General features: G+C 45.2%; 1 protein-coding gene across 6 annotated transcripts in view; it reads left to right on the top strand.

The window, feature by feature from the left end:
• The window catches only part of SRPK2 (SRSF protein kinase 2), a 113,997-nt gene that overhangs the window by 51,403 nt on the left and 42,366 nt on the right, over positions 1-20,228 (top strand). For all 6 annotated transcript variants that reach the window (XM_087722307.1, XM_087722308.1, XM_087722305.1 and 3 more), the window contains one exon: positions 14,623-14,774. In XM_087722307.1, coding sequence (XP_087578433.1) covers positions 14,623-14,774 — 152 coding nt within the window. The remainder of the gene's footprint in view (positions 1-14,622; positions 14,775-20,228) is intronic.

The following is a 20,228-nucleotide window of genomic DNA, read 5'->3' as shown; positions in this document are numbered from 1 at the left end:
GGAGGAATCTGTCTTCGCGGCAGTGGAAGATTGGACCATGTGATGGACTTGTGGGTGTGGGGGCAAGATCTTGAACTTTCGACTGGGTGGGGAAAACTGGAAGCTTTCAGGTTTGGGTTTTCCCAGATGTGCCAACATGGCTCTCTTAATAAATAGCGATTTTGAGGAACTTCTAGCCTTGGGGTGTTATTTGTTTGAGGATGCTATTTGGAACCCTGACATTAACCCAAAACTGAAAGCTTCCAGTTTTCCCCACCCATTTGATACATACCCATCCATCCGTCCGTCCGTCCGTCCGTCCATCCATCAACGTTCATCCACCCACCCACCCACTCATCCATTCATCCTTCCATCCATCCATCCACATCCACACATCCACTGATCCATCCAATTTAGATTTCATTCCCCTCACTCTCCAAGTGACTCTGGCTCTTTATAGATAACAATATTCCCTTTTACTGTGTGTTTATTAATTTCTTTGTACTATCGCTTAAAACATTTGTTTTGAAGACAGTTTCATGAAAGCGTGGCTTTTGGTGTTCATTGCTTGCGCTTAAAAACAATTGCTTCTTTTTCTATATACCTCTCCATCCAGTATAACAATTCTTTGCAGTGTTTTTTTTTTTTAAATCCCACTTTTCTATATTATTATTCCCGTTTACAAAATTAAAAAGTTCCCCTGAGCTGATATTGTAATTAAGATGCATTTAATAGCGTTCAGTAATTTAAAAAAAAACCAACAACAGTGCAGGCAACAACAAAGGAAATCCTTAATTTGTTTTGTGAAATGCTTGGTTTAACGGAATAACAGTGTTGGGAGGGACCTTGGAGGTCATCTAGTCCAACCCTCTGCTCAAGCAGGAAACCTTATATCATTCTGGGTGGCACGCGAGCTGGATGTAGAACAAGTGCTCACGCAACCTCTCCTTCCAGCCAGGCAAAGCGCCACGCAGCTTAGCGTCTTTGGGATATTACTGGGTCGGTGAGTGGCGCTCTGCCCAGCCGGGCACCTGCTGGTGAGAGCAGCCGTCCAGGCAACCCCCAGCTCCAGCTCGGCACAGCGCCACCCACCAACCTAGCGGTATCCCAAAGGCATCAAGTAATGTGAGCGCCTTTGCCCCCCTCCCTCCAGCCCCTGCGGCTTTGCGCCTTCGGGATATCGCTAGGTTGGTGAGTGGTGCTCTGCCTGGCTGGAAAGGGGCATTGCCGGATGGCTGCTCGTGAGACCAGCTGCCCGGCAACCCCCAGCTCCAGCTGGGCACAATGCTACCCACCAACCTAGCGGTATCCCAAAGGCATCAAGTAATGTGAGCGCCTTTGCCCCCCTCCCTCCAGCCCCTGCGGCTTTGCGCCTTCGGGATATCGCTAGGTTGGTGAGTGGCGCGCTGCCTGGCTGGAGGGGGGGTGTCCAGGGGGGGCTTATTATTGGGGGAGGGCGTATATTTTTGCCCAGAGGAAAAATATGCCATGGCCTTATTATCAGGACATGTCGTAATTTCGGGGAAACACAGTATATCATAATTTTGTTTTCAATTTTTTCCCCCTGCTGGTTATCCATAAACGTATCATCCTCAGTAGTGAGCTGCTTAATATACAGGACACTGGGGGAAGTGAAGGGAGTTGAAATTTTCTGAGTACAATATAATAAAACTATATTACCGGTTGCGTTATTGAAAATGGCATCCTCTGCTTTTTGCTCAGAAGTGCTAATTAGCACATTCATCCAAAGGGAGAAACAACCCTTAATTTAAAACTTACTTTCCCCCAAGGAACTGGATCCCGAAAAATAACAATAAAAATAATAAAATAAAATAAAGGCAGACAGAAATCCAGCTGGTTTCAGGTGGAATTGACCACATGAGGATTTGACTTTATATAGGTGAACAACCTGTGCAATGTTCAGCTGTCTCTAAAGGCTCCTCTAGAAATTACACAATGTGTGTGTGTGTGTGTGTGTGTGTGTGTGTGTGTGTGTGAGAGAGAGAGAGAGAGAGAGAGAGAGATCCACTTATATATGTTACGTATCTCACATAAGAAACCTTGCTCCTTCTAAGGGATGACAAACACAAGGCCCGCGGGCCGGATTTGGCCTGCGGGGTGCTTAGATTTGGCCCGCGAGGCCTGCCCGGAAACAGCAAAGGAAAGGAGAAAGGGGATGAGGAAAGAAGAAAGAAAAAGAAGGGAAGATGGGAAGAGAGCAAGGAAGGAAAAATAAGGAAAGAGGGAAAGGGAGAAGAAACGAGAAGGAAGAGGGAAGGAAAAGGAAGGAAGGAGATTATAGTGAGAGTGAGGGAGGGTCTTAGGGAAGTTGCTAACTAACCCTAACCCTAACCCTAACCCACCATAGATGCCCCCGAGATGAATCCTGTGTCATGCCCACCCCGCCCACCCCCAGCCATGCCCCCACGGCACTCCAAGGTCAAACACAACCTTGATGCAGCCCCTCAATGAAATCAAATTTTACACCCCTTCCCTAAACCAATAAGGAATCAAAAATCCAACCCAGTTAAGAGCCCGGGGAAAAATAAATACAATTTTTGTCCTTGCTTTTTCTCCTCTAGAGGATCAAAAAAAAACCACACACACAACAATTTGGGAAGGACTTTAAAACCCTCCAGTGCTCATATAGGTCAAGGTGAAGGTTCCACTCGGACGTATGTGCTAGTCGTTCCTGACTCTAGGGGGCGGTGCTCATCTCCCGTTCAAAGCCGGAGAGCCAGCGCTGTCCGAAGACGTCTCCGTGGTCATGTGGCCGGCATGACTCAACGCCGAAGGCGCACGGAACGCTGTTCCCTTCCCACCAAAGGTGGCTCCTATTTTTCTACTTGCATTTTTCACGTGCTTTCGAATTGCTAGGTTAGCGGAAGCTGGGACAAGTAACGGGAGCTCACTCCGTTACGCAGCGCTAGGGATTCGAACCGCTGGACTGCCGACCTTTCGGATCGACAAGCTCAGCATCTTAGCGACTGAGCCTCCACGTCCCTGTGCAGTGCTCGTATACTGCTAGCATTTATACCCCAAAGTTTTACATTGATTTGTAACAGCCAAGTTTACATGGAGAATGTTAAGAGCGTTATAAAGTTTTGTCCCCTTAGGATAAGCAGCGTAATATAATTCTAATGCAAGAAGGAGGAAATTTTGCATATGAACCTATCAGTGCCAAGTTTGGGATGTGTGTTGTTTCATTTTGTTCTGTTTTTGTGTTAATCGAGCTGTCAGGAGATTTAATACAGGCCTTGATGGACAGCAAAACACAACCAAATGCCAAAATAAAGTTGCAAGCATATTTTAACCCAATTAGTAACCGCGCTTATACTGTCTAAATAAATTGCAATTTTACAATCAATAAATATATCAAACAAGAATAATTGCGTGCATGAGTGAAAATATACACATTGCAATTCATGACCTTAAAATCACAGAGTGAATTTAGGAGAATACAGCATAAGAGACCCTTTTGCAGTGATGGCGAATCTATGGCACGCGCGCCCCAGGTAGAACGTGGCGCCATTTGTCAGGGTACGCAACGTGCTGCCCTGACAGCTGGCCAGCGCGCATGCGTGCGCTGGCCAGCTGAGTTCACCCTTTTTTAAAGCCATTTTTCGCCCTCCCCAAGCTCCAGAGGCTTTATAAGAGCCTGGGAGGGCGAAAGGAGCCTCCCCTGCCCCACCCAGAGGCCCTCCGGAGGCTTCATGAGCTTCCGTGAAGCCTCCGGAGCGCAAAAAACCGGCCCTACGGGCAAACCGGAAGTTCCGGTTTGCTCGGAGGGTTGTTTTGACTGCTCCAGAGGCTTCAGAGAAGCCTCCTGAAGGTCCCTGACACCTTCGGAGCGCTCAAAACGACCTCTGAGCAAATCAGAAATTTGGAGGGTCATTTTGACTGCTCCCGAAGCCTCCGGAAGGTTCCTGAAGGCTTCGGAGCGCTTAAACGGCCCGCCGAGCAAACCGGAAGTCACTTCCGGTTTGCTCGGAGGGTCGTTTTGACTGGGTCGTTTCAGAAGCCTCCTGAAGTTCCCTGAAGCCTCCGGAGGGCGTCCGGGGAGGGGAGGCTGTTTTCGCCCTCCCCAGGCTCCTATAAAGCCTCTGGAGCCTGGGGAGGGCGAAAAAAGTATGTAAAAAATGGGAGGGGAGCGCCTGTAGTGTGCGCATGCGCACTGGGGGGTGGTGGTGTCACACATTGCATTATGGGTGCAGCATGCCCGCACACGCCCCCCCCCTGCGCTCCTCCCACTTATGGCACGCGAGCCAAAAAAAGGTTCTCCATCGCTGCCCTATTGGCTGTATTTAAATTTCTCTTTAACGCCTCCTCCCTCCCCCCTGATTCCCATCTAAAAATAATTGATTTTTTTTTCTTTTTCTCCTCCATGGTTTTCCCCCCCAACATTTCTGGAAATATTACAAGCCAGAATATCTCAGCCCTGTTTGTTTGGTGACATGATTCATTCATCAGATATTAAGCCGTGGGGGGAATACAGGTTTTAAGCAGGATAAGGCCTCTTGTCTCTTTTATCCAATTCCATCCGAAGGTTTTGAAGATGCATTTGAGAACAAATAAGTTCTTTGAGGTCATAATTTGGTCAATGACCTGGGAGATACTTTATAGTCACAAATAAAAGAGATCTCCAGGAAGGAACAACTAGGAAACACTGGGAAAAGGTCAAAAATCCTTTGTTCACTTTGGCATTTATTTATTTTTTCCCCCTTGGGGGTATAACAGGTTGTCCTGCTAAGAATTAGGTTACACCGGCCATACGAACTGCTGCATAAGATCTACAGTCATTAGCCAGAGCTTTAAATTGTATTTAAAGGAGCCGTTGGGGGCGCAGTGGTTAGAATGCGGTATTGCAGGCTAATTCCGCCGACTGTCCGCGGTTCGATTCTGTTTGGCTCAAGGCTGACACAGCCTTCCATCCTTCCGAGGTCGGTAAAATGGGGACCCAGGTAGTTGGGGACAACATGCTGACTTATATACCGCTACTCAGTGCTTTACAGCCGTCTCTAAGCAGAGCACTGAGTAGCGGTATATAAGTCTAAGTGCTATCGCTACTCCTTCTTTCCTTCCTTCCTTCCTTCCTTCCTTCCTTCCTTCCTTCCTTCCTTCCTTCCTTCCTTCCTTCCTTCCTTCCTTCCTTCCTTCCCTCCCTCCCTCCCTCCCTCCCTCCCTCCCTCCCTCCCTCCCTCCCTCCCTTTTTAACTTTCTCATTCTCCTTCCTGGTGGCCAGGAGTTCAATTTTCACTGACTCAAGGTTGACTCAGCCGTCCATCCTTCCAAGGTCCATAAAATGAGGACCCAGATTGTTAAGGTCATAAGCTGACTCTGTAACGGCTTAGAGAGGGTTGTAAAGTACTGTGAAGTGGCGTATAATGAGCCGAGGTGGCGCAGTGGGTAGAGTGCAGTACTGCAGGCTACTTCAGCTGGCTGTTATCTGCAGTTCGGCGGTTCAAATCTCACCAGGCTCAAGGTTGACTCAGCCTTCCATCCTTCCGAGGTGGGTAAAATGAGCACCCAGACTGTTGGGGGCAATATGCTGACTCTGTAAACCGCTTAGAGAGGGCTGAGCCCTATGAAGCGGTATATAAGTCTAACTGCTATAAGTATAAGTCTGAGTGCTATTGCTAACCCTCCTTCCCTCCCTTCCTTCCTTCCTTCCTCCCTCCCTCCCTTCCTTCCTCTCTTATTAATTTTCTCTTTCCAACACTGATGATGTTACCTAGTATGGTAATGAAACGTTTGCAAGAAAACAAGCAAGCTGAGAGAGCATCAAGGGACCCCCCCTCATTGCAACCCTCGGCTTTATTATTCTCCTTTATTAGTAAATCTCAATTTACTAATAAATATTCTCCTTTATTAGTAAATCTCAATTTACTAATAAATATTCTCCTTTATTAGTAAATCTCAATTTACTAATAAATATTCTCCTTTATTAGTAAATTTCAATTTCCTTGGTGCAAAATGAAGCTGTAGGGAAGTGTAGATATTTTGCAGGAGACAAAAAAAATATTGGTTGGGTTTGCTCGATGGTTTTCTCTTTCCCTCATCCCCCCCCCCCCCCCAAAGCTGATTTTCTTTGCTATAGAAGCACCACGTCTTGTAGAGTTAGCATGTTGGAACTGGAAACCAGAGGCGAGGGGGGGGTTACAGCTAATAAAATTACTTAGGGATTACTCAGAGGAGAGGTTTTGTCGGTGCCTGTCCTGATTGCATATTTTGTTCCTCCGGGTCAATTCGAGTTGTTTAATGTGTTGTTTGGCTCTTGAGTGTGGTTTGTCTTTTGCAACTTTCAGTTTTGAACACACCTTTGCGAAAGAGCATGATATAGGATCTGAAATATGTTGCTTCGGTCCTCCTAACTTGTCCTACTTTAGAACAGGGAAATAAGGACTTTCTCTTAACATCTTGCTATGGCGTTAAGATACAGTGAGATGTTTCCCGCTTCCTAATTAATTACTTAATTACCCTCAGCACTTGTCTTTGTTTTTAACACAGGTTTTATATTAATAACTTTTTAAAGGATGACAGAGAGTCCGCGCGCGCACCAGTGTGGTGTACTAGTTAAGGTCGTGGCCTAGAAATCAGGCGACTGTGAGTTCTAGTCCTGCCTTAGGCACAAAAGACAGAGAGGTGACTTTGGGCCAATCACCAATAGATTGTGAGCTCTAGTCCCGCCTTAGGCACAAAAGACAGAGGGTGGCTTTGGGCCAATCACCAGGAAACTGTGAGCTCTAGTCCCGCCTTAGGCACAAAAGACAGAGAGGTGACTTTGGGCCAATCACCAGTAGATTGTGAGCCCTAGTTCCGCCTCAGGCACAAAAGACAGAGGGGTGACTTTGGGCCAATCACCAGGAAACTGTGAGTTCTAGTCCCGCCTTAGGCACAAAAGACAGAGGGGTGACTTAGGGCCAATCACCAGTAGACTGAGTTCTAATCCCGCCTTAGGCACAAAAGACAGATGGGTGACTTTGGGCCAATTACCAGGAGACTGTGAGTTCTAGTCCCGCCTTAGGCACAAAAGACAGAGAGGTGACTTTGGGCCAATCACTAATAGATTGTGAGCTCTAGTCCCGCCTTAGGCACAAAAGACAGAGGGTGGCTTTGGGCCAATCACCAGGAAACTGTGAGCTCTAGTCCCGCCTTAGGCACAAAAGACAGAGAGGTGACTTTGGGCCAATCACCAGTAGATTGTGAGCCCTAGTTCCGCCTTAGGCACAAAAGACAGAGGGGTGACTTTGGGCCAATCACCAGGAAACTGTGAGTTCTAGTCCCGCCTTAGGCACAAAAGACAGAGGGGTGACTTAGGGCCAATCACCAGTAGACTGAGTTCTAATCCCGCCTTAGGCACAAAAGACAGATGGGTGACTTTGGGCCAATTACCAGGAGACTGTGAGTTCTAGTCCCGCCTTAGGCACAAAAGACAGAGAGGTGACTTTGAGCCAATCACCAGGAAACTGTGAGTTCTAGTTCCGCCTTAGGCACGAAAGACAGAGGGGTGACTTAGGGCCAATCACCAGTAGACTGAGTTCTAATCCCGCCTTAGGCACAAAAGACAGATGGGTGACTTTGGGCCAATTACCAGGAGACTGTGAGTTCTAGTCCCGCCTTAGGCACAAAAGACAGAGGGGTGACTTTGAGCCAATCACCAGGAGACTGTGAGTTCTAGTCCTGCCTTAGGCACAAAAGACAAGGGATGACTTTGGGCCAATCACCAGGAGACTGTGAGTTCTAGTCCCGCCTTAGGCACAAAAGACAGAGGGGTGACTTTGGGCCAATCACCAGGAGACTCTGAGTTCTAGTCCCACCTTAGGCACAAAAGACAAGGGGTGACTTTGGGCCAATCACCAGGAGACTGAGTTCTAATCCCGCCTTAGGCACAAAAGACAAGGGGTGACTTTGGGCCAATCACCAGGAGACTGAGTTCTAGTCCCGCCTAAGGCACAAAAGACAGAAGGGTGGCTTTGGGCCAATCACCAGGAGACTGAGTTCTAGTCCCGCCTAAGGCACAAAAGACAGAAGGGTGGCTTTGGGCCAATCACCAGGAGACTATGAGTTCTAGTCCTGCCTTAGGCACAAAAACCAGATGGATAATTTGGGCCAATCACCAGGAGACTGTGAGTTCTAGTTCCATATTAGTCATGAAAACCAACTGACTGATTTTAGGCCAATCACCAGGAGACTTGTGAGTTCTAGTCCTGCCTTAGCCATGAAATCCAGCTGTGTGATATTGAGCCAGTAATTATCTCTCAGTCTCATCCACCTCACAGGGCTGTTGTTGTGGGGGAAATAGAGGCAAAAAGAAATATTTTGAATATTCGCCACCTTGCATCTAAAGTAATAAATGCGGGATTGCACTTCTCATTCTCGCTTGCTTCTCTCCTTGATTAGTTTCCACCCATTGCTTCTTGTCCTTCCCTCGGGTGCTTTGGAGAATAGATTGACCCCCCCTCTTCTTTGGGGCAGCCCCTGAAATATTGGAGGACTGCCATCATGTCACCCCTTTTTATTAAATAAGATATACCTTATTCCTGCAACTGTTCTTCATATATTTTAACCTCCAGTCCCCTAATCATCTTTGTAGCTCTTCCTTGCTCTCTTTCTAGCATCTCAACATCTTCTTTACATCACGACGACCAAAACTGGATGCAATTTCCAAGTGTGGCCTTACCAAAATATATTATGAATAAAGTATCTAAATAAAAATATTTACATTGCGCTGTATTATATTAACCCGAAGAGTTTTGTATGTTGTTGCCATTTTATTTGCAACCACATGGCAGTTAACACTTCAGCTTATTTTCAGCAAAAGGTGGCTCAGTGGCTAAGACGCCGAGCTCGTCGATCAGAAAGGTCGGCAGTTCGGCGGTTCGAATCCCTAGTGTCGCTTAACGGAGCGAGCTCCCGTTAACTTGTCTCAGCTTCTGCCAACCTAGCAGTTCGAAAGCACGTAAAACATGCAAGTAGAAAAATAGGGACCACCTTTGGTGGGAAGGGAACAGCGTTCCGTGCGCCTTCGGGGTTGAGTCATGCCAGCCACATGACCACGGCGACGTCTTCGGACAGCGCTGGCTCTTCGGCTTTGAAACAGAGATGAACACCGCCCCCTAGAGTCCGGAACGACTAGCGCATATGTGCAAGGGAACCTTTATTTTCAACAAGAGGATAACGATACCAGATATTTCAGGAAAAATCTTGGTGTTGCGTTAGTGTGTGTCCCCGCAGCAAACTAAATGGATGTACATTTAAAATAAACGGATTCATTTTTCTAGCTGCAAAACGTCAGCTTAAGCTGCACCTTGATTTAGAAGCGTTTTTAAGGAAGCTTTTTGGGCTGAAAGATGTTTCATTTACTGTACCTAAAGTTGTCACTGGCACTTGGAGATATGAATAGACATCTAAGCCAGTTGCCATAGTAACGCTGCAGCATAGTAGAAAAATGTAAGTTCCATTTTTTTTTAAAATTTTTGATATTGCTCTTTTGTGTGTGCAGAGAGGAAGGGAAAAAAAATGAGGGTTACCTTTTGTGGCTCAAAAATCTGAAACATGCTTGAAAGATAAATTCACGGGGTCAATTACAGGTAGTCCTCGCGTTACGGCCACAATTGAGCCCACAGCTGCTAAGCCAGACCCTTGGGTTGTTGTCCCGGTTTACGACCTTGACCTTGCCACTGTTGTTAAGTGAATCGTTGCAGGAATTAAGTTAGCAATACCATTGCGTTGAGTGAATCTGGCTTCCCCATCGACCTTGGTCTCAAAAGGTGATCACCTGACCCCGTGTCCTGGCAACCGTCGTAACTACGAGTCAGTTGTCAAGTGTCTTGAGTTTTGATCACATGCTGCATTGGTCGTAAGTGTGAAAAATGAACATAAGTGTTCTGAGCTAGGCTTCCCAAGCGCATGAAGCAAAATCCTGGCCCCTTGTATTAATTGACTGTGAATTCTGCTCCTTCACATCCAGCAAAGTCTTTCAAGGGAGGATTTACGGTCACAGACCTTATCTGGCTTGGAGAGCTGCCAGGCCGAGATCTGCAGAACTTGGCAAGGAATCTCGGAGAGTCACGAACCAATGAAGCGAACTAATGGCCTCCTGCAAACTCCACTCCCCTTTCGCTCCTCTTTTATTTCCTCTGGGAGGGGCCATTCCTCCTCCACCTGTGGCCTTACTCCCACTTCGACCCCTGTTCTTTAGCTGTTCCCTTCGTCTGGCAACTCTGCGCATGCGCACACTGGGAACAGGCTCCAGCTGTTCTTCTGCCTCACTTATGTCTGACTCCGAAGGCAGCTGATAACTTGCCTACGGCTCTGGCCCCATCTCTGCCTCCGACACAGAGCCCTCGTCCGAGCTTTCCCCAGACTCCAGCACTGGCCCATGTTCCTTCCCAACCCTCCTCACTGTCCGAATCTGCTGCCAACTCCGCTGGCCACTGGCGGGCCACAACAATAAGTCACTTTTTTTCAGTAGCATTGTAACTTGGGACAGTCGCTAAATGAACTCTTTGTAAGGACGACCTGTAGATTAAGCCAAACGATTAAAAACTGTGCCTATTTGAGCTATCTGCTAAGTCTCTGCAGCGGTGAGTTTTTATAAACCAGGTTGCTGCTGAAATGCCGGGACCGGTTTTCCATCTAATAATTCATAGGTGACGAGGTTTTGTGAATGGCCCCCACCGATGTCTCCGTGGCTTATCCTAAGGCTGTGTTTCTCTTCTTCGCTGGTCTGCTTTAGCCTTCAGATTCCGCTTTTTCATAGATTGATAAGGGTTACTTATCGTTTCCACTCTCTGAGCCCTTTTCATACTGAGGCAAGAGGCTAATGGAGAATGAGAAAAGGCGAGCTTCCCTGAAGGAAGGGCTGAAGAAGGACGTTATTGGGACAAAATATGATTTACCATTTATCCCTCGGTTGTTTGTAAATTGCGCCGGAGACAAATTCCTTATAGGTCCAATTGCACAATAAAATGCCTGTTTTGTTCTGTTCTGTTCTATGCCATGCCATATTCCCACGATGGCGAACTGATGAGGGCACGTGAGACATTGCCCTGTGAGCTCCAGCGAACGTGCACACGCCGGGCACTGATTTTCAGCCTTGATTTTTGGCCGTTTTTCGCCCTTCGGAGGGTGAAAAACGGCCCAACGCACAAACCGTTTCCAAACTTCCAGTCTGCATATTGGGCCGTTCTTCGCCCTCCCCGGGCTCCTAGAAAGCCTCTGGAGCCTGGGGAGGGCGAAAAACGGACCGACCGGGCCCAACGGAAGTTGGAAAAAGGGCCATTTCCTGCCTCTGGAGGTCCTTTGTTAGGGGGGGAGGCATTTTCGCCCTCCCCAGGCTCCAAGAAAGCCTTGCGGGCATACATGGGGCAACAAGGGGAGTGCAGGGAGCAAGGCACGGGTGGGCATTAAATTATGGGGGTGGGCATAACGGGTGCTTTTGGCACCCGAGGCGAAAAAGGTTTGCCATCACTGCCATATTCCATTCCATTCCTGTTCCTCTATTCTGTTCTGTTCTGTTCTGTTCTGTTCTGTTCTATTCCATTCCATTCCATTCCTTCTTTCTTCCATTCCATTCCATTCCATTTTTTCTATTCTATTCTATTCCATTCCATTCCATATTTTCTATTCCATTCCATTCCATATTTTATTCCATTCCATTCCTTCTCTATTCCATTCCATTCTCTATTTTCTTTTCTTTTCTATTCTATTCCATTCCATTCCATATTTTCTATTCCATTCCATTCCTCCTCTATTCTATTCCATTCCATTCCATATTTTATTCCATTTCATTCCATTCCTTCTCTATTCCATTCCATTCTCTATTTTCTTTTCTATTCTATTCCATTCCATTCCATATTTTCTATTCCTTTCCATTCCATTCCATTCCTTCTCTATTCTATTCTATTCCATTCCATTCCATATTCTACTCCATTTCATTCCATTCCTTCTATATTCCTTTCCATTCTCTATTTTCTTTTCTATTCTATTCTATTCCATTCCATATTTTCTATTCTATTCCATTTCATTCCTTCTCTATTCTATTCCATTCCATTCCATATTTTCTATTCCTTTCCATTCCATTCCTTCTCTATTCTATTCTATTCCATTCCATTCCATATTCTATTCCATTTCATTCCATTCCTTCTCTATTCCATTCCATTCTCTATTTTCTTTTCTTTTCTATTCCATTCCATTCCATATTTTCTATTCTATTCCATTTCATTCCTTCTCTATTCTATTCCATTCCATTCCATTTTTTCTATTCTATTCCATTCCATTCCATATTCTATTCCATTTCATTCCATTCCTTCTCTATTCCATTCCATTCTCTATTTTCTTTTCTTTTCTATTCCATTCCATTCCATATTTTCTATTCTATTCCATTTCATTCCTTCTCTATTCTATTCCATTCCATTCCATTTTTTCTATTCTATTCCATTCCATTCCATATTCTATTCCATTTCATTCCATTCCTTCTCTATTCCATTCCATTCTCTATTTTCTTTTCTATTCCATTCCATTCCATATTTTCTATTCTATTCCATTCCTTCTCTACTCTATTCTATTCCATTCCATTCTATTCCATTCCATATTTTTCTATTCTATTCCATTCCATTCTCTATTTTCTATTCTATTCTATTCCATTCCATTCTCTATTTTCTATTCTATTCTATTCTATTCCATTCTATATTCTATTCCATTTCATTCCATTCCTTCTCTAATCCAGTCCATTCCATCCTTGAAATAATAATAATAAAATATTCAAAAGATGGTAGTTTATACTGATTAGGTCAGGAACAGAGCTGGTGGGTTTCTCCCATCTTTTAATCTGATTTTATGCCTGTGCTTTAAATCCTATGTACCAGCCTGCTGTTGTTTTCTTTTCTAAAATTCTTGCCGTGTTCCATAACATTTTCAGATTCATTTCTGTAGCCCACGCAGAATCAATTATCCTCTTTCATAAAAAATGTTTGAATGAAAAGCCCAGAAAAGACTTGGAAATTTGTTCGAGCGCTGTAGCTTCTGAATATACATATATTCGTAGTTAGTTAGTTTACTTCATTGATTACTTCATGGACTTTGGGTCTTATCAAAGGGCAGAGTTCCAGACAGAAATTATTACTGAAATCTGATAAAATGCAATTTAAAATGGAATTGGACAAAATACAATTGAAAATGAAACGGGAATAAAATACGATTTGAAATGAAATGGGAATAAAATAGTTTTAAATGAAATTGGAACAATGTACGATAATTTAATATGTAGAGAAATAAAATGTGATCAAATTATATTTCGGTATCACCCAGAGATGGGTTGCTTCCGGTTTTACTATCGGTTTGCGTCACACGCGCTTTGCACGGGCGCATTTCCTTCGTGCGCGAATGTGCACAGTTCTATATAAATTGTTCTTCACGCATGCGCAGAACAATTTACAGTGAACTGTGCACACGCACTACTAAACAATATGCTGGCAACAGCAGCAGCGACCAAGGAACCGGTTTAGGGGTGTGGCCAGCCTGGATCCCTGCGGGTTCTGCGACCCAGGCCAAAATACCACTACCAGTTTTGCTGAACTGGGCCGAACCGGCAGCAACACATTTCTGGTATCACCTCTAAAATCTCCCCCAGGGGTGTCAAACTCAAAGTCCGTGGGCCACAGGGCGCTTGGATCTGGCCCGTGGGTGTGTCTTGGAAACAGCAAAGGACTGGCCCATGGTGCCTCTTCCAGAGAATGGAACTTGGGAGGGCCACACACAGCCTTCCCGGGCTCTCTTGTAGGCTGCAACGGCCTCCTGTAGTCCTCTAACAGTGAAAACGGAGCTCGGGAGAGCCGCATGTGGCCCTTATGGGCTCCGTTTTCACTGGCAGAGAGCTGCAGAAAGCCGGCACCGCCAAAAACAGAGCCTCAATGAGTAACATCGACCTGGCCATGCCAACCCTGGCTATACACAAACCGCCCCTCTGAGGTGAAACACAACCCTGATGCGGCCCTCAATGAAATCAGGTTTAACACCCCTCATCTATCCCAATCAGTCCCACATATGCCGATCTGAACTGAACCATTTTGCTCAAGTAGTAGTGTGCTGTGTTAAATGTTATTTTCAGTTTCCGGCCGCACATAAGGGAAGTTGTTTTGATATGGGGATCCCAGTGGGCCATTCGTTTGGTATATAGACAGAGGTACCTGTCTCTCCTCCTCTTATACAGGCAACTGCCAAATAGGATGTGAGCCAGTGGTGGGATTCAAATAATTTAACAACCGGTTCTCTGCCCTAATGACCAGCTGCGTAGGCAGGGCTCGGTGGTCATGTGACCATGTGGGCGTGACCAACTCAACATCACTCACACCGATGGGCGCTGCTTTGCCTTAGGTGTTACAATGTAATAAGGGTTAGTGGAGAGGCAGTTTCTGTAAGCAGGCAATAGAGATGAGGCTAGAAACAACACCAGGATGTTTCCTTCCTGCCTTCCTTACCGGATTAGCCCTGTAAAGTGGAAAAAAAACAAAAGGAGATTTCTTCCAACCGTCGGTTCTCCGAACTGCTTAGAAAGTTAACAACCGGTTCCCCCGAATAGGTGCGAACCGGCTGAATCCCACCACTGATGTAATCCATATATACCTGTGTTTCCTTTGGTAGGCCAGAGCCTCAACAAAAAGTTCCCTCTGCACCGCCGCCGCCTCCTCCGCCGCCTCCACCACCGTTGCCGGAACCGACGCCGCCAGAACCGGAGGAAGAAATTCTAGGATCCGATGATGAAGAGCAAGAAGATCCTGCGGATTATTGCAAAGGTTAGTTGGTGCAAAGTAAGATTTATTTATTTATTTATTTGTCTTGTATGCCGCCCACTCCCGGAGGACTCCGGGCGGCTCACAAAAGACAAGGGAAAGGGGGGAAACGAGACAAAGACAACATATTAAAAACAAAAACCAACATTCACAATTTCCGTGGAGGTAGATGCTTCTCAGCTCCCCCCAGCCTGCTGGAACAGCCAGGACTTGGTGGCTTTGCGGAAGGCCGGGAGGGTAGTAAGGATCCGGATCTCAACAGGGAGCTCATTCCAGAGGGCCGGAGCTGCAACAGAGAAGGATCTCCCCCGGGGAGTCGCCAGCCGACATTGGCTGGCGGATGGAATCCGGAGGAGACCCAACCTGTGCGATCTAATTGGTCTGAGGGAGGTAATCGGCAGGAGGCGGTCTCTCAGGTACCCAGGTCCGATGCCATGTAGGGCTTTATAGGTAGCGACCAGCACCTTGAAGCGGATTCGGAGACTAATAGGTAGCCAGTGCAGCTCGCGGAGGATAGGTGTAACGTGGGTGTTCCTTGGTGTACCCACAATCGCTCGCGCGGCTGCATTCTGGACTAATTGGAGTCTTCGAACACTCTTCAAGGGCAGCCCCATGTAGAGATTAATTTTGGAACCGGATGCTTGAATCTCTGCGGAGAATCCCTGTCACCCAATGTCATGGTTAGTTCACATCACATCACCCCATTTACAACTGCAACCGTCGTAAATATGAGTCAGGTGCCAAGTGCCTGGATTTTGATCATGTGACTGTGTGGATGCCTCAGTGGTTGCAAGTGTCCATGAGTCGCTTTATTCAGGGCTGCTGTAACTTCAAACCGTCACTAAATGAAAAGTTGTAAGTCAAGGACGACCTTTACTTCGGGCATTCCATTCGTTAATTACCTTCTTTGACAGAACTTATCATTAAACTTTTAAAACCTATTTATTAACTTCATTAAATGCTGTCCACTCTTATTTCTGAGTGATATGCAGGAAAAACACCTTGACAAAATAACCCCCTATTTGGTGATCTCTAGTAACTGGAATATGTGAATAATTTTATATTTACTGTGAAAACCTCGGTTGGCATGTCGAAAATTAAATTGGAAAGAACTCTTGGCAGGATTCTGGCGAATGACCAATTTTCTGTGAAGTCATTTCCTTAATATCTGGCTTTTCCATCTCTCCTTTCTCTCATTAAGGTCTGAGTAATTATTCTGGGATAATTTTCTGACTCTATGATCAGGAAACCCCTTGAAAATTATCTGATGGGCCACTGAGGCAGGAATTACTTTAAAGTCATCATAACTTCAATTTATGCGCCGTTTTCTTGCTTTTGCTTGTAGACGTGACTTAATAGTGTGCTTTATTGTATGTCTTGGCACTGAAACCAGCAATCTCTTTAAGCTAGAGATTGCAAGGCAGAAAAGGAAGCAGGAATGGTTGAAATTCAGCACTATAACCCCTTCTCGTGTTTTGGCATGGTTGAGATAGCATATTTCCATGATGACAAGCCTATGGCATATGTGCCACAGGTAGCACACAGAGCCGTCGGCCCACCTCAGCTCCATTGCACATGTGCACGCCTCCTGTTGGCCAGCTGGTTTTTGGGTCTTTGTTGTGCATGTGCGCGTGTGGGGCGCACGCAGGGGGTGGGGTGGGAGTGCATGGGGGTGCATGTCCCCCCTGCAACCCAGGAGGCTGCAGGGAGGCCTACTAGGCTGAAAATGGGACATGGGGGGGAACCACAAGGTGCAAGGGGGCGCAGGGAGGAACGCATGTGCAGGGGGGACGACTGTCATACCCATATTACATTATGGATGTGTGCGTACAGGCGTGCACCATCTTGCTCATGCATGCTTTAGTACGCAACGACAAAAAGGTTAGCCATCACAGGCTGTTGTGGCCCAGCAGGAGCCGTTGGAGCTGCCACCAGACTCTGACGGCGAGGGGCCCTATGAGTCGGCTCTGGAGGATGTGGAGGACCCTGGACAGGGTTCTGACTCCGAGCAGGGCGCAGAGAGGCTCGTTGGCCACCAGGAGGCACCTGAGCCTTGGACCACTAGGTTGGAGACAAGGGAGTGTGTTCCTGACGTCAGCAGTGAGTTGTTCCTGGATGCCCGGCACCGAAGAGCTAATAGGTGCCAGGAACAGTTGTGCAAGTACAGGAGGTAATTGCACTCAGCTGGTGGTCATTAGGCTCCTCTCCAGACTATAATAAGGACTGCTTGTGCACACGCCCTCTTGCAGACGTCAACGCAGGAATTAATGTCGGAGAATATTATTGTGAGCTTGGCAGGCTGGATTGCTGCCACGGCTTATCTGTGCTGGATTGCTGCCCAAGCTTGTCTGTGCCCGTTTGCTGCCAAGGACCTATCTGTCTGTTCATTAAATGCCGTAACTTATCTTTGGCTCAGAGTGTGTGTTGGCATGGGACGAGGGGGGTCAGAACACAGGCATATTGTCGTCTTATACAGTGGCATCTTGGTATTCAACTGTTTTGAAACTCATTGAATTTGGTACTCCGTGCATTTTGACGTGAAAATTTTTGTCCCGCTACTCATCATTTGTTTGGTACTCTCAACGCACAAGCTAGAACTTGTCGGTATCTCACTATATTATTCCTTCTGGGGAAAACAATTGTTTGGAACACATCATTTTTTGTACTCGTCACGCCCCCCCCCCCCCAATCAATGAACTATGAGTAGTGAAGTACCACTGTACATACTTTAATTCTTTCTCAACAATAGCATTCTTGCATTCATGCGCGTATAGTATCTGACTCCAGTTTTGGATTACGGGATTTCAGCTCCTGAGCGACACTGATTCGTTGAATGATTTTTAATAGGTGTGGGATGAATGTTTAGAAAAAGGAGCAATTCTGAGAACTTATTTGATGAATCCTAGTGAAGGGCAGTTGGAAGAACTCGGCAAGCGATCCTCATTTCCTGCTTTCTCCTGCTTTCCAAAATAAGCGGAGAAAGAGGAAGCATTGGTTTAATTCTATTTAGCCCAGAGTCATTAAGTGAGTGAAATTTGATTGATTGATTGATTGAATGAATGAATGAATAACAATAGCTTACTATTTAGACTTTCTATATACCGCTTCGCAGTGCTTTACAGCCCTCTCTAAGCACTTTATAGAGTCGGCCTCTTGCCCCCCAACAATCTGGATCCTCATTTTACTGACCTTGGAAGGATGGAAGGTGAGTCAACCTTGAGCCGGTCAGGATTGAACTCCTGGCAGTGGGCAGAGTTAGCCTGCAATACTGCATTCCAACCACTACTCCACCATGGGTCTTGGATAAAGGAAGGAAGGAAGGAAGGACAGAAGGAGTGAATGAAGGAAGGAAGGAAGGAAGGAAGGAAGGAAGGAAGGAAGGACGGACGGAAGGAGTGAATGAATGAATGAAGGAAGGAAGGAATGAAGGAAGAAAGGAATGAATGAATGAAGGAACAAACAAATGAGGGCTCTCTTCCCGAAACTGGGGTTAGTCTCTTTGTGAACCCCTGTCCCAGTTTTGATTGTTATGACTTTTTTTGTCAGCGTTGTTATGTTTTGCCATTATGTTTTGATTGGTTTTAATTGTATTTATTTTTGATACGTTATAAGCCACCCAGAGTCTTTGAAGTGGGCAGCCATAATAGACAGACAGATGGTAGGTAAGTAGGTAGATAAATAGATAGATGGAATAATAGTAGATGATAGATGATAGAGATAGATATATAGTTGATAGACAGACAGACAGACAGACAGATGGAATGATGATAGATGATAGATGATAGATAGATAGATAGATAGATAGATAGATAGATAGATAAATATAGATAGATAGATAGATAGATAGATAGATAGATAGATAGAAGATAGATAGGTAGATAGATAGATAGATAGATAGATAGAAGATAGATAGAAAGATAAATAGATAGATAGATGGAATGAGAGATGAGAGATAGATAGATAGATAGATAGATAGGATAGATAGATAGATAGAATGATAGATGAGAGATAGATGATAGTGATAGATAAGACAGACAGACAGATGGAATGATGATAGATGATAGATGATAGATAGATATAGATAGATAGATAGATAGATAGATAGATAGATAGATAGATAGATAGAATGATAGATGAGAGATAGATGATAGTGATAGATAAGACAGACAGACAGATGGAATGATGATAGATGATAGATGATAGATAGATATAGATAGATAGATAGATAGATAGATAGATAGATAGATAGATAGATAGATAGATAGAAGATATAGATAGATAGATAGATAGATAGATAGATAGATAGATAGATAGATAGATAGATAGATAGATAGATGGAATGATAGATGAGAGATAGATGATAGTGATAGATAGACAGACAGACAGACAGATGGAATGATGATAGATGATAGATGATAGATAGAGATAGATAGATAGATAGATAGATAGATAGATAGATAGATAGATAGATAGATAGATGGAATGATAGATGAGAGATAGATGATAGTGATAGACAGACAGACAGACAGACAGACACTTTGGTGGTTTCCTTCCTGATGTTTCGTTACCATACTCGACAAGCCACTAGAATATAAATTGAGGACAAACCCCACTCCTTACTAGCACTGATGATGGTACCTAGTTTGGTTAATGAAACGTCTGCAAGAAAACCACCAAGCTCAGAAAGCGGCACGAAGGAGCGCGCAGTTCAACCCTGACTGCAAATCATCTCCTTCCTCGGTAAATAAAGAAACAGCAGCCCAGATGTGCCAACTGCACCAGAACGGTTGGAAACGCCCGTAGATTTCGCAGGCCACAGGTGCAGCTAGATTTGTGTGTGTGTGTGTGTGTATGCTTGGTGGACTCGACTTTTCGCTTTTTCTTTAGTCTTTTTCTACTCTGGCGATGTCTCCTATTCATCGTGCTAACAAAGGCAAGAATTTCGCTCATTTGCCAGCTTAAAATGACCGCACATTCAGGAAAGAGGCTTTGAAAAGAACCATCTCTGCGTCTCTGCCTCTTTTTCCTTTTCAAAACCAGTCAGTACTTATGTGAAACATCTCATTCTCTGCTTTGTGGCCCTCTGTTACAAAACAGCTCTTTAAAAAAAAAAAGAGCGGTAGCATTCGCACGCAGGGTCGCACATTAATCATTTCTTAACAATTTTTTTTTCTTTTTGGTTGCCATTCAGAATATCTAGACTCGTTAAATGTTAAAATAACGTTGGCTGGTTTCGTTTTTTTTAATCGCCGCTCAGTTGACATTATGTAAGAACGGTGCGTGTCAAAATTCGATGTAAATGTAAGGAAAGATTCATATTAGTGGGCGCAGGCTTTTAGAAATGGTTGTACTGGTAAAATGGTATCGGCCAGCCCATGTTTACTTCTTTATTTAAATAGATTTTCAGAGGCCATGTTTGATATTATTGCTCTTGCCCTTGTGATCTTCTTCTCATCC

The sequence above is a fragment of the Thamnophis sirtalis genome, unplaced genomic scaffold, assembly GCF_051295495.1.
Source record: "Thamnophis sirtalis isolate CommonGarterSnake01/CBP01778 unplaced genomic scaffold, rThaSir2_p1.2 scaffold_9, whole genome shotgun sequence".
NCBI classification, from domain to species: domain Eukaryota; kingdom Metazoa; phylum Chordata; class Lepidosauria; order Squamata; family Natricidae; genus Thamnophis; species Thamnophis sirtalis.
The sequence above is the reverse complement of the archived record's forward strand: the minus strand, read 5'-3'. Positions and strand labels throughout refer to the sequence as shown.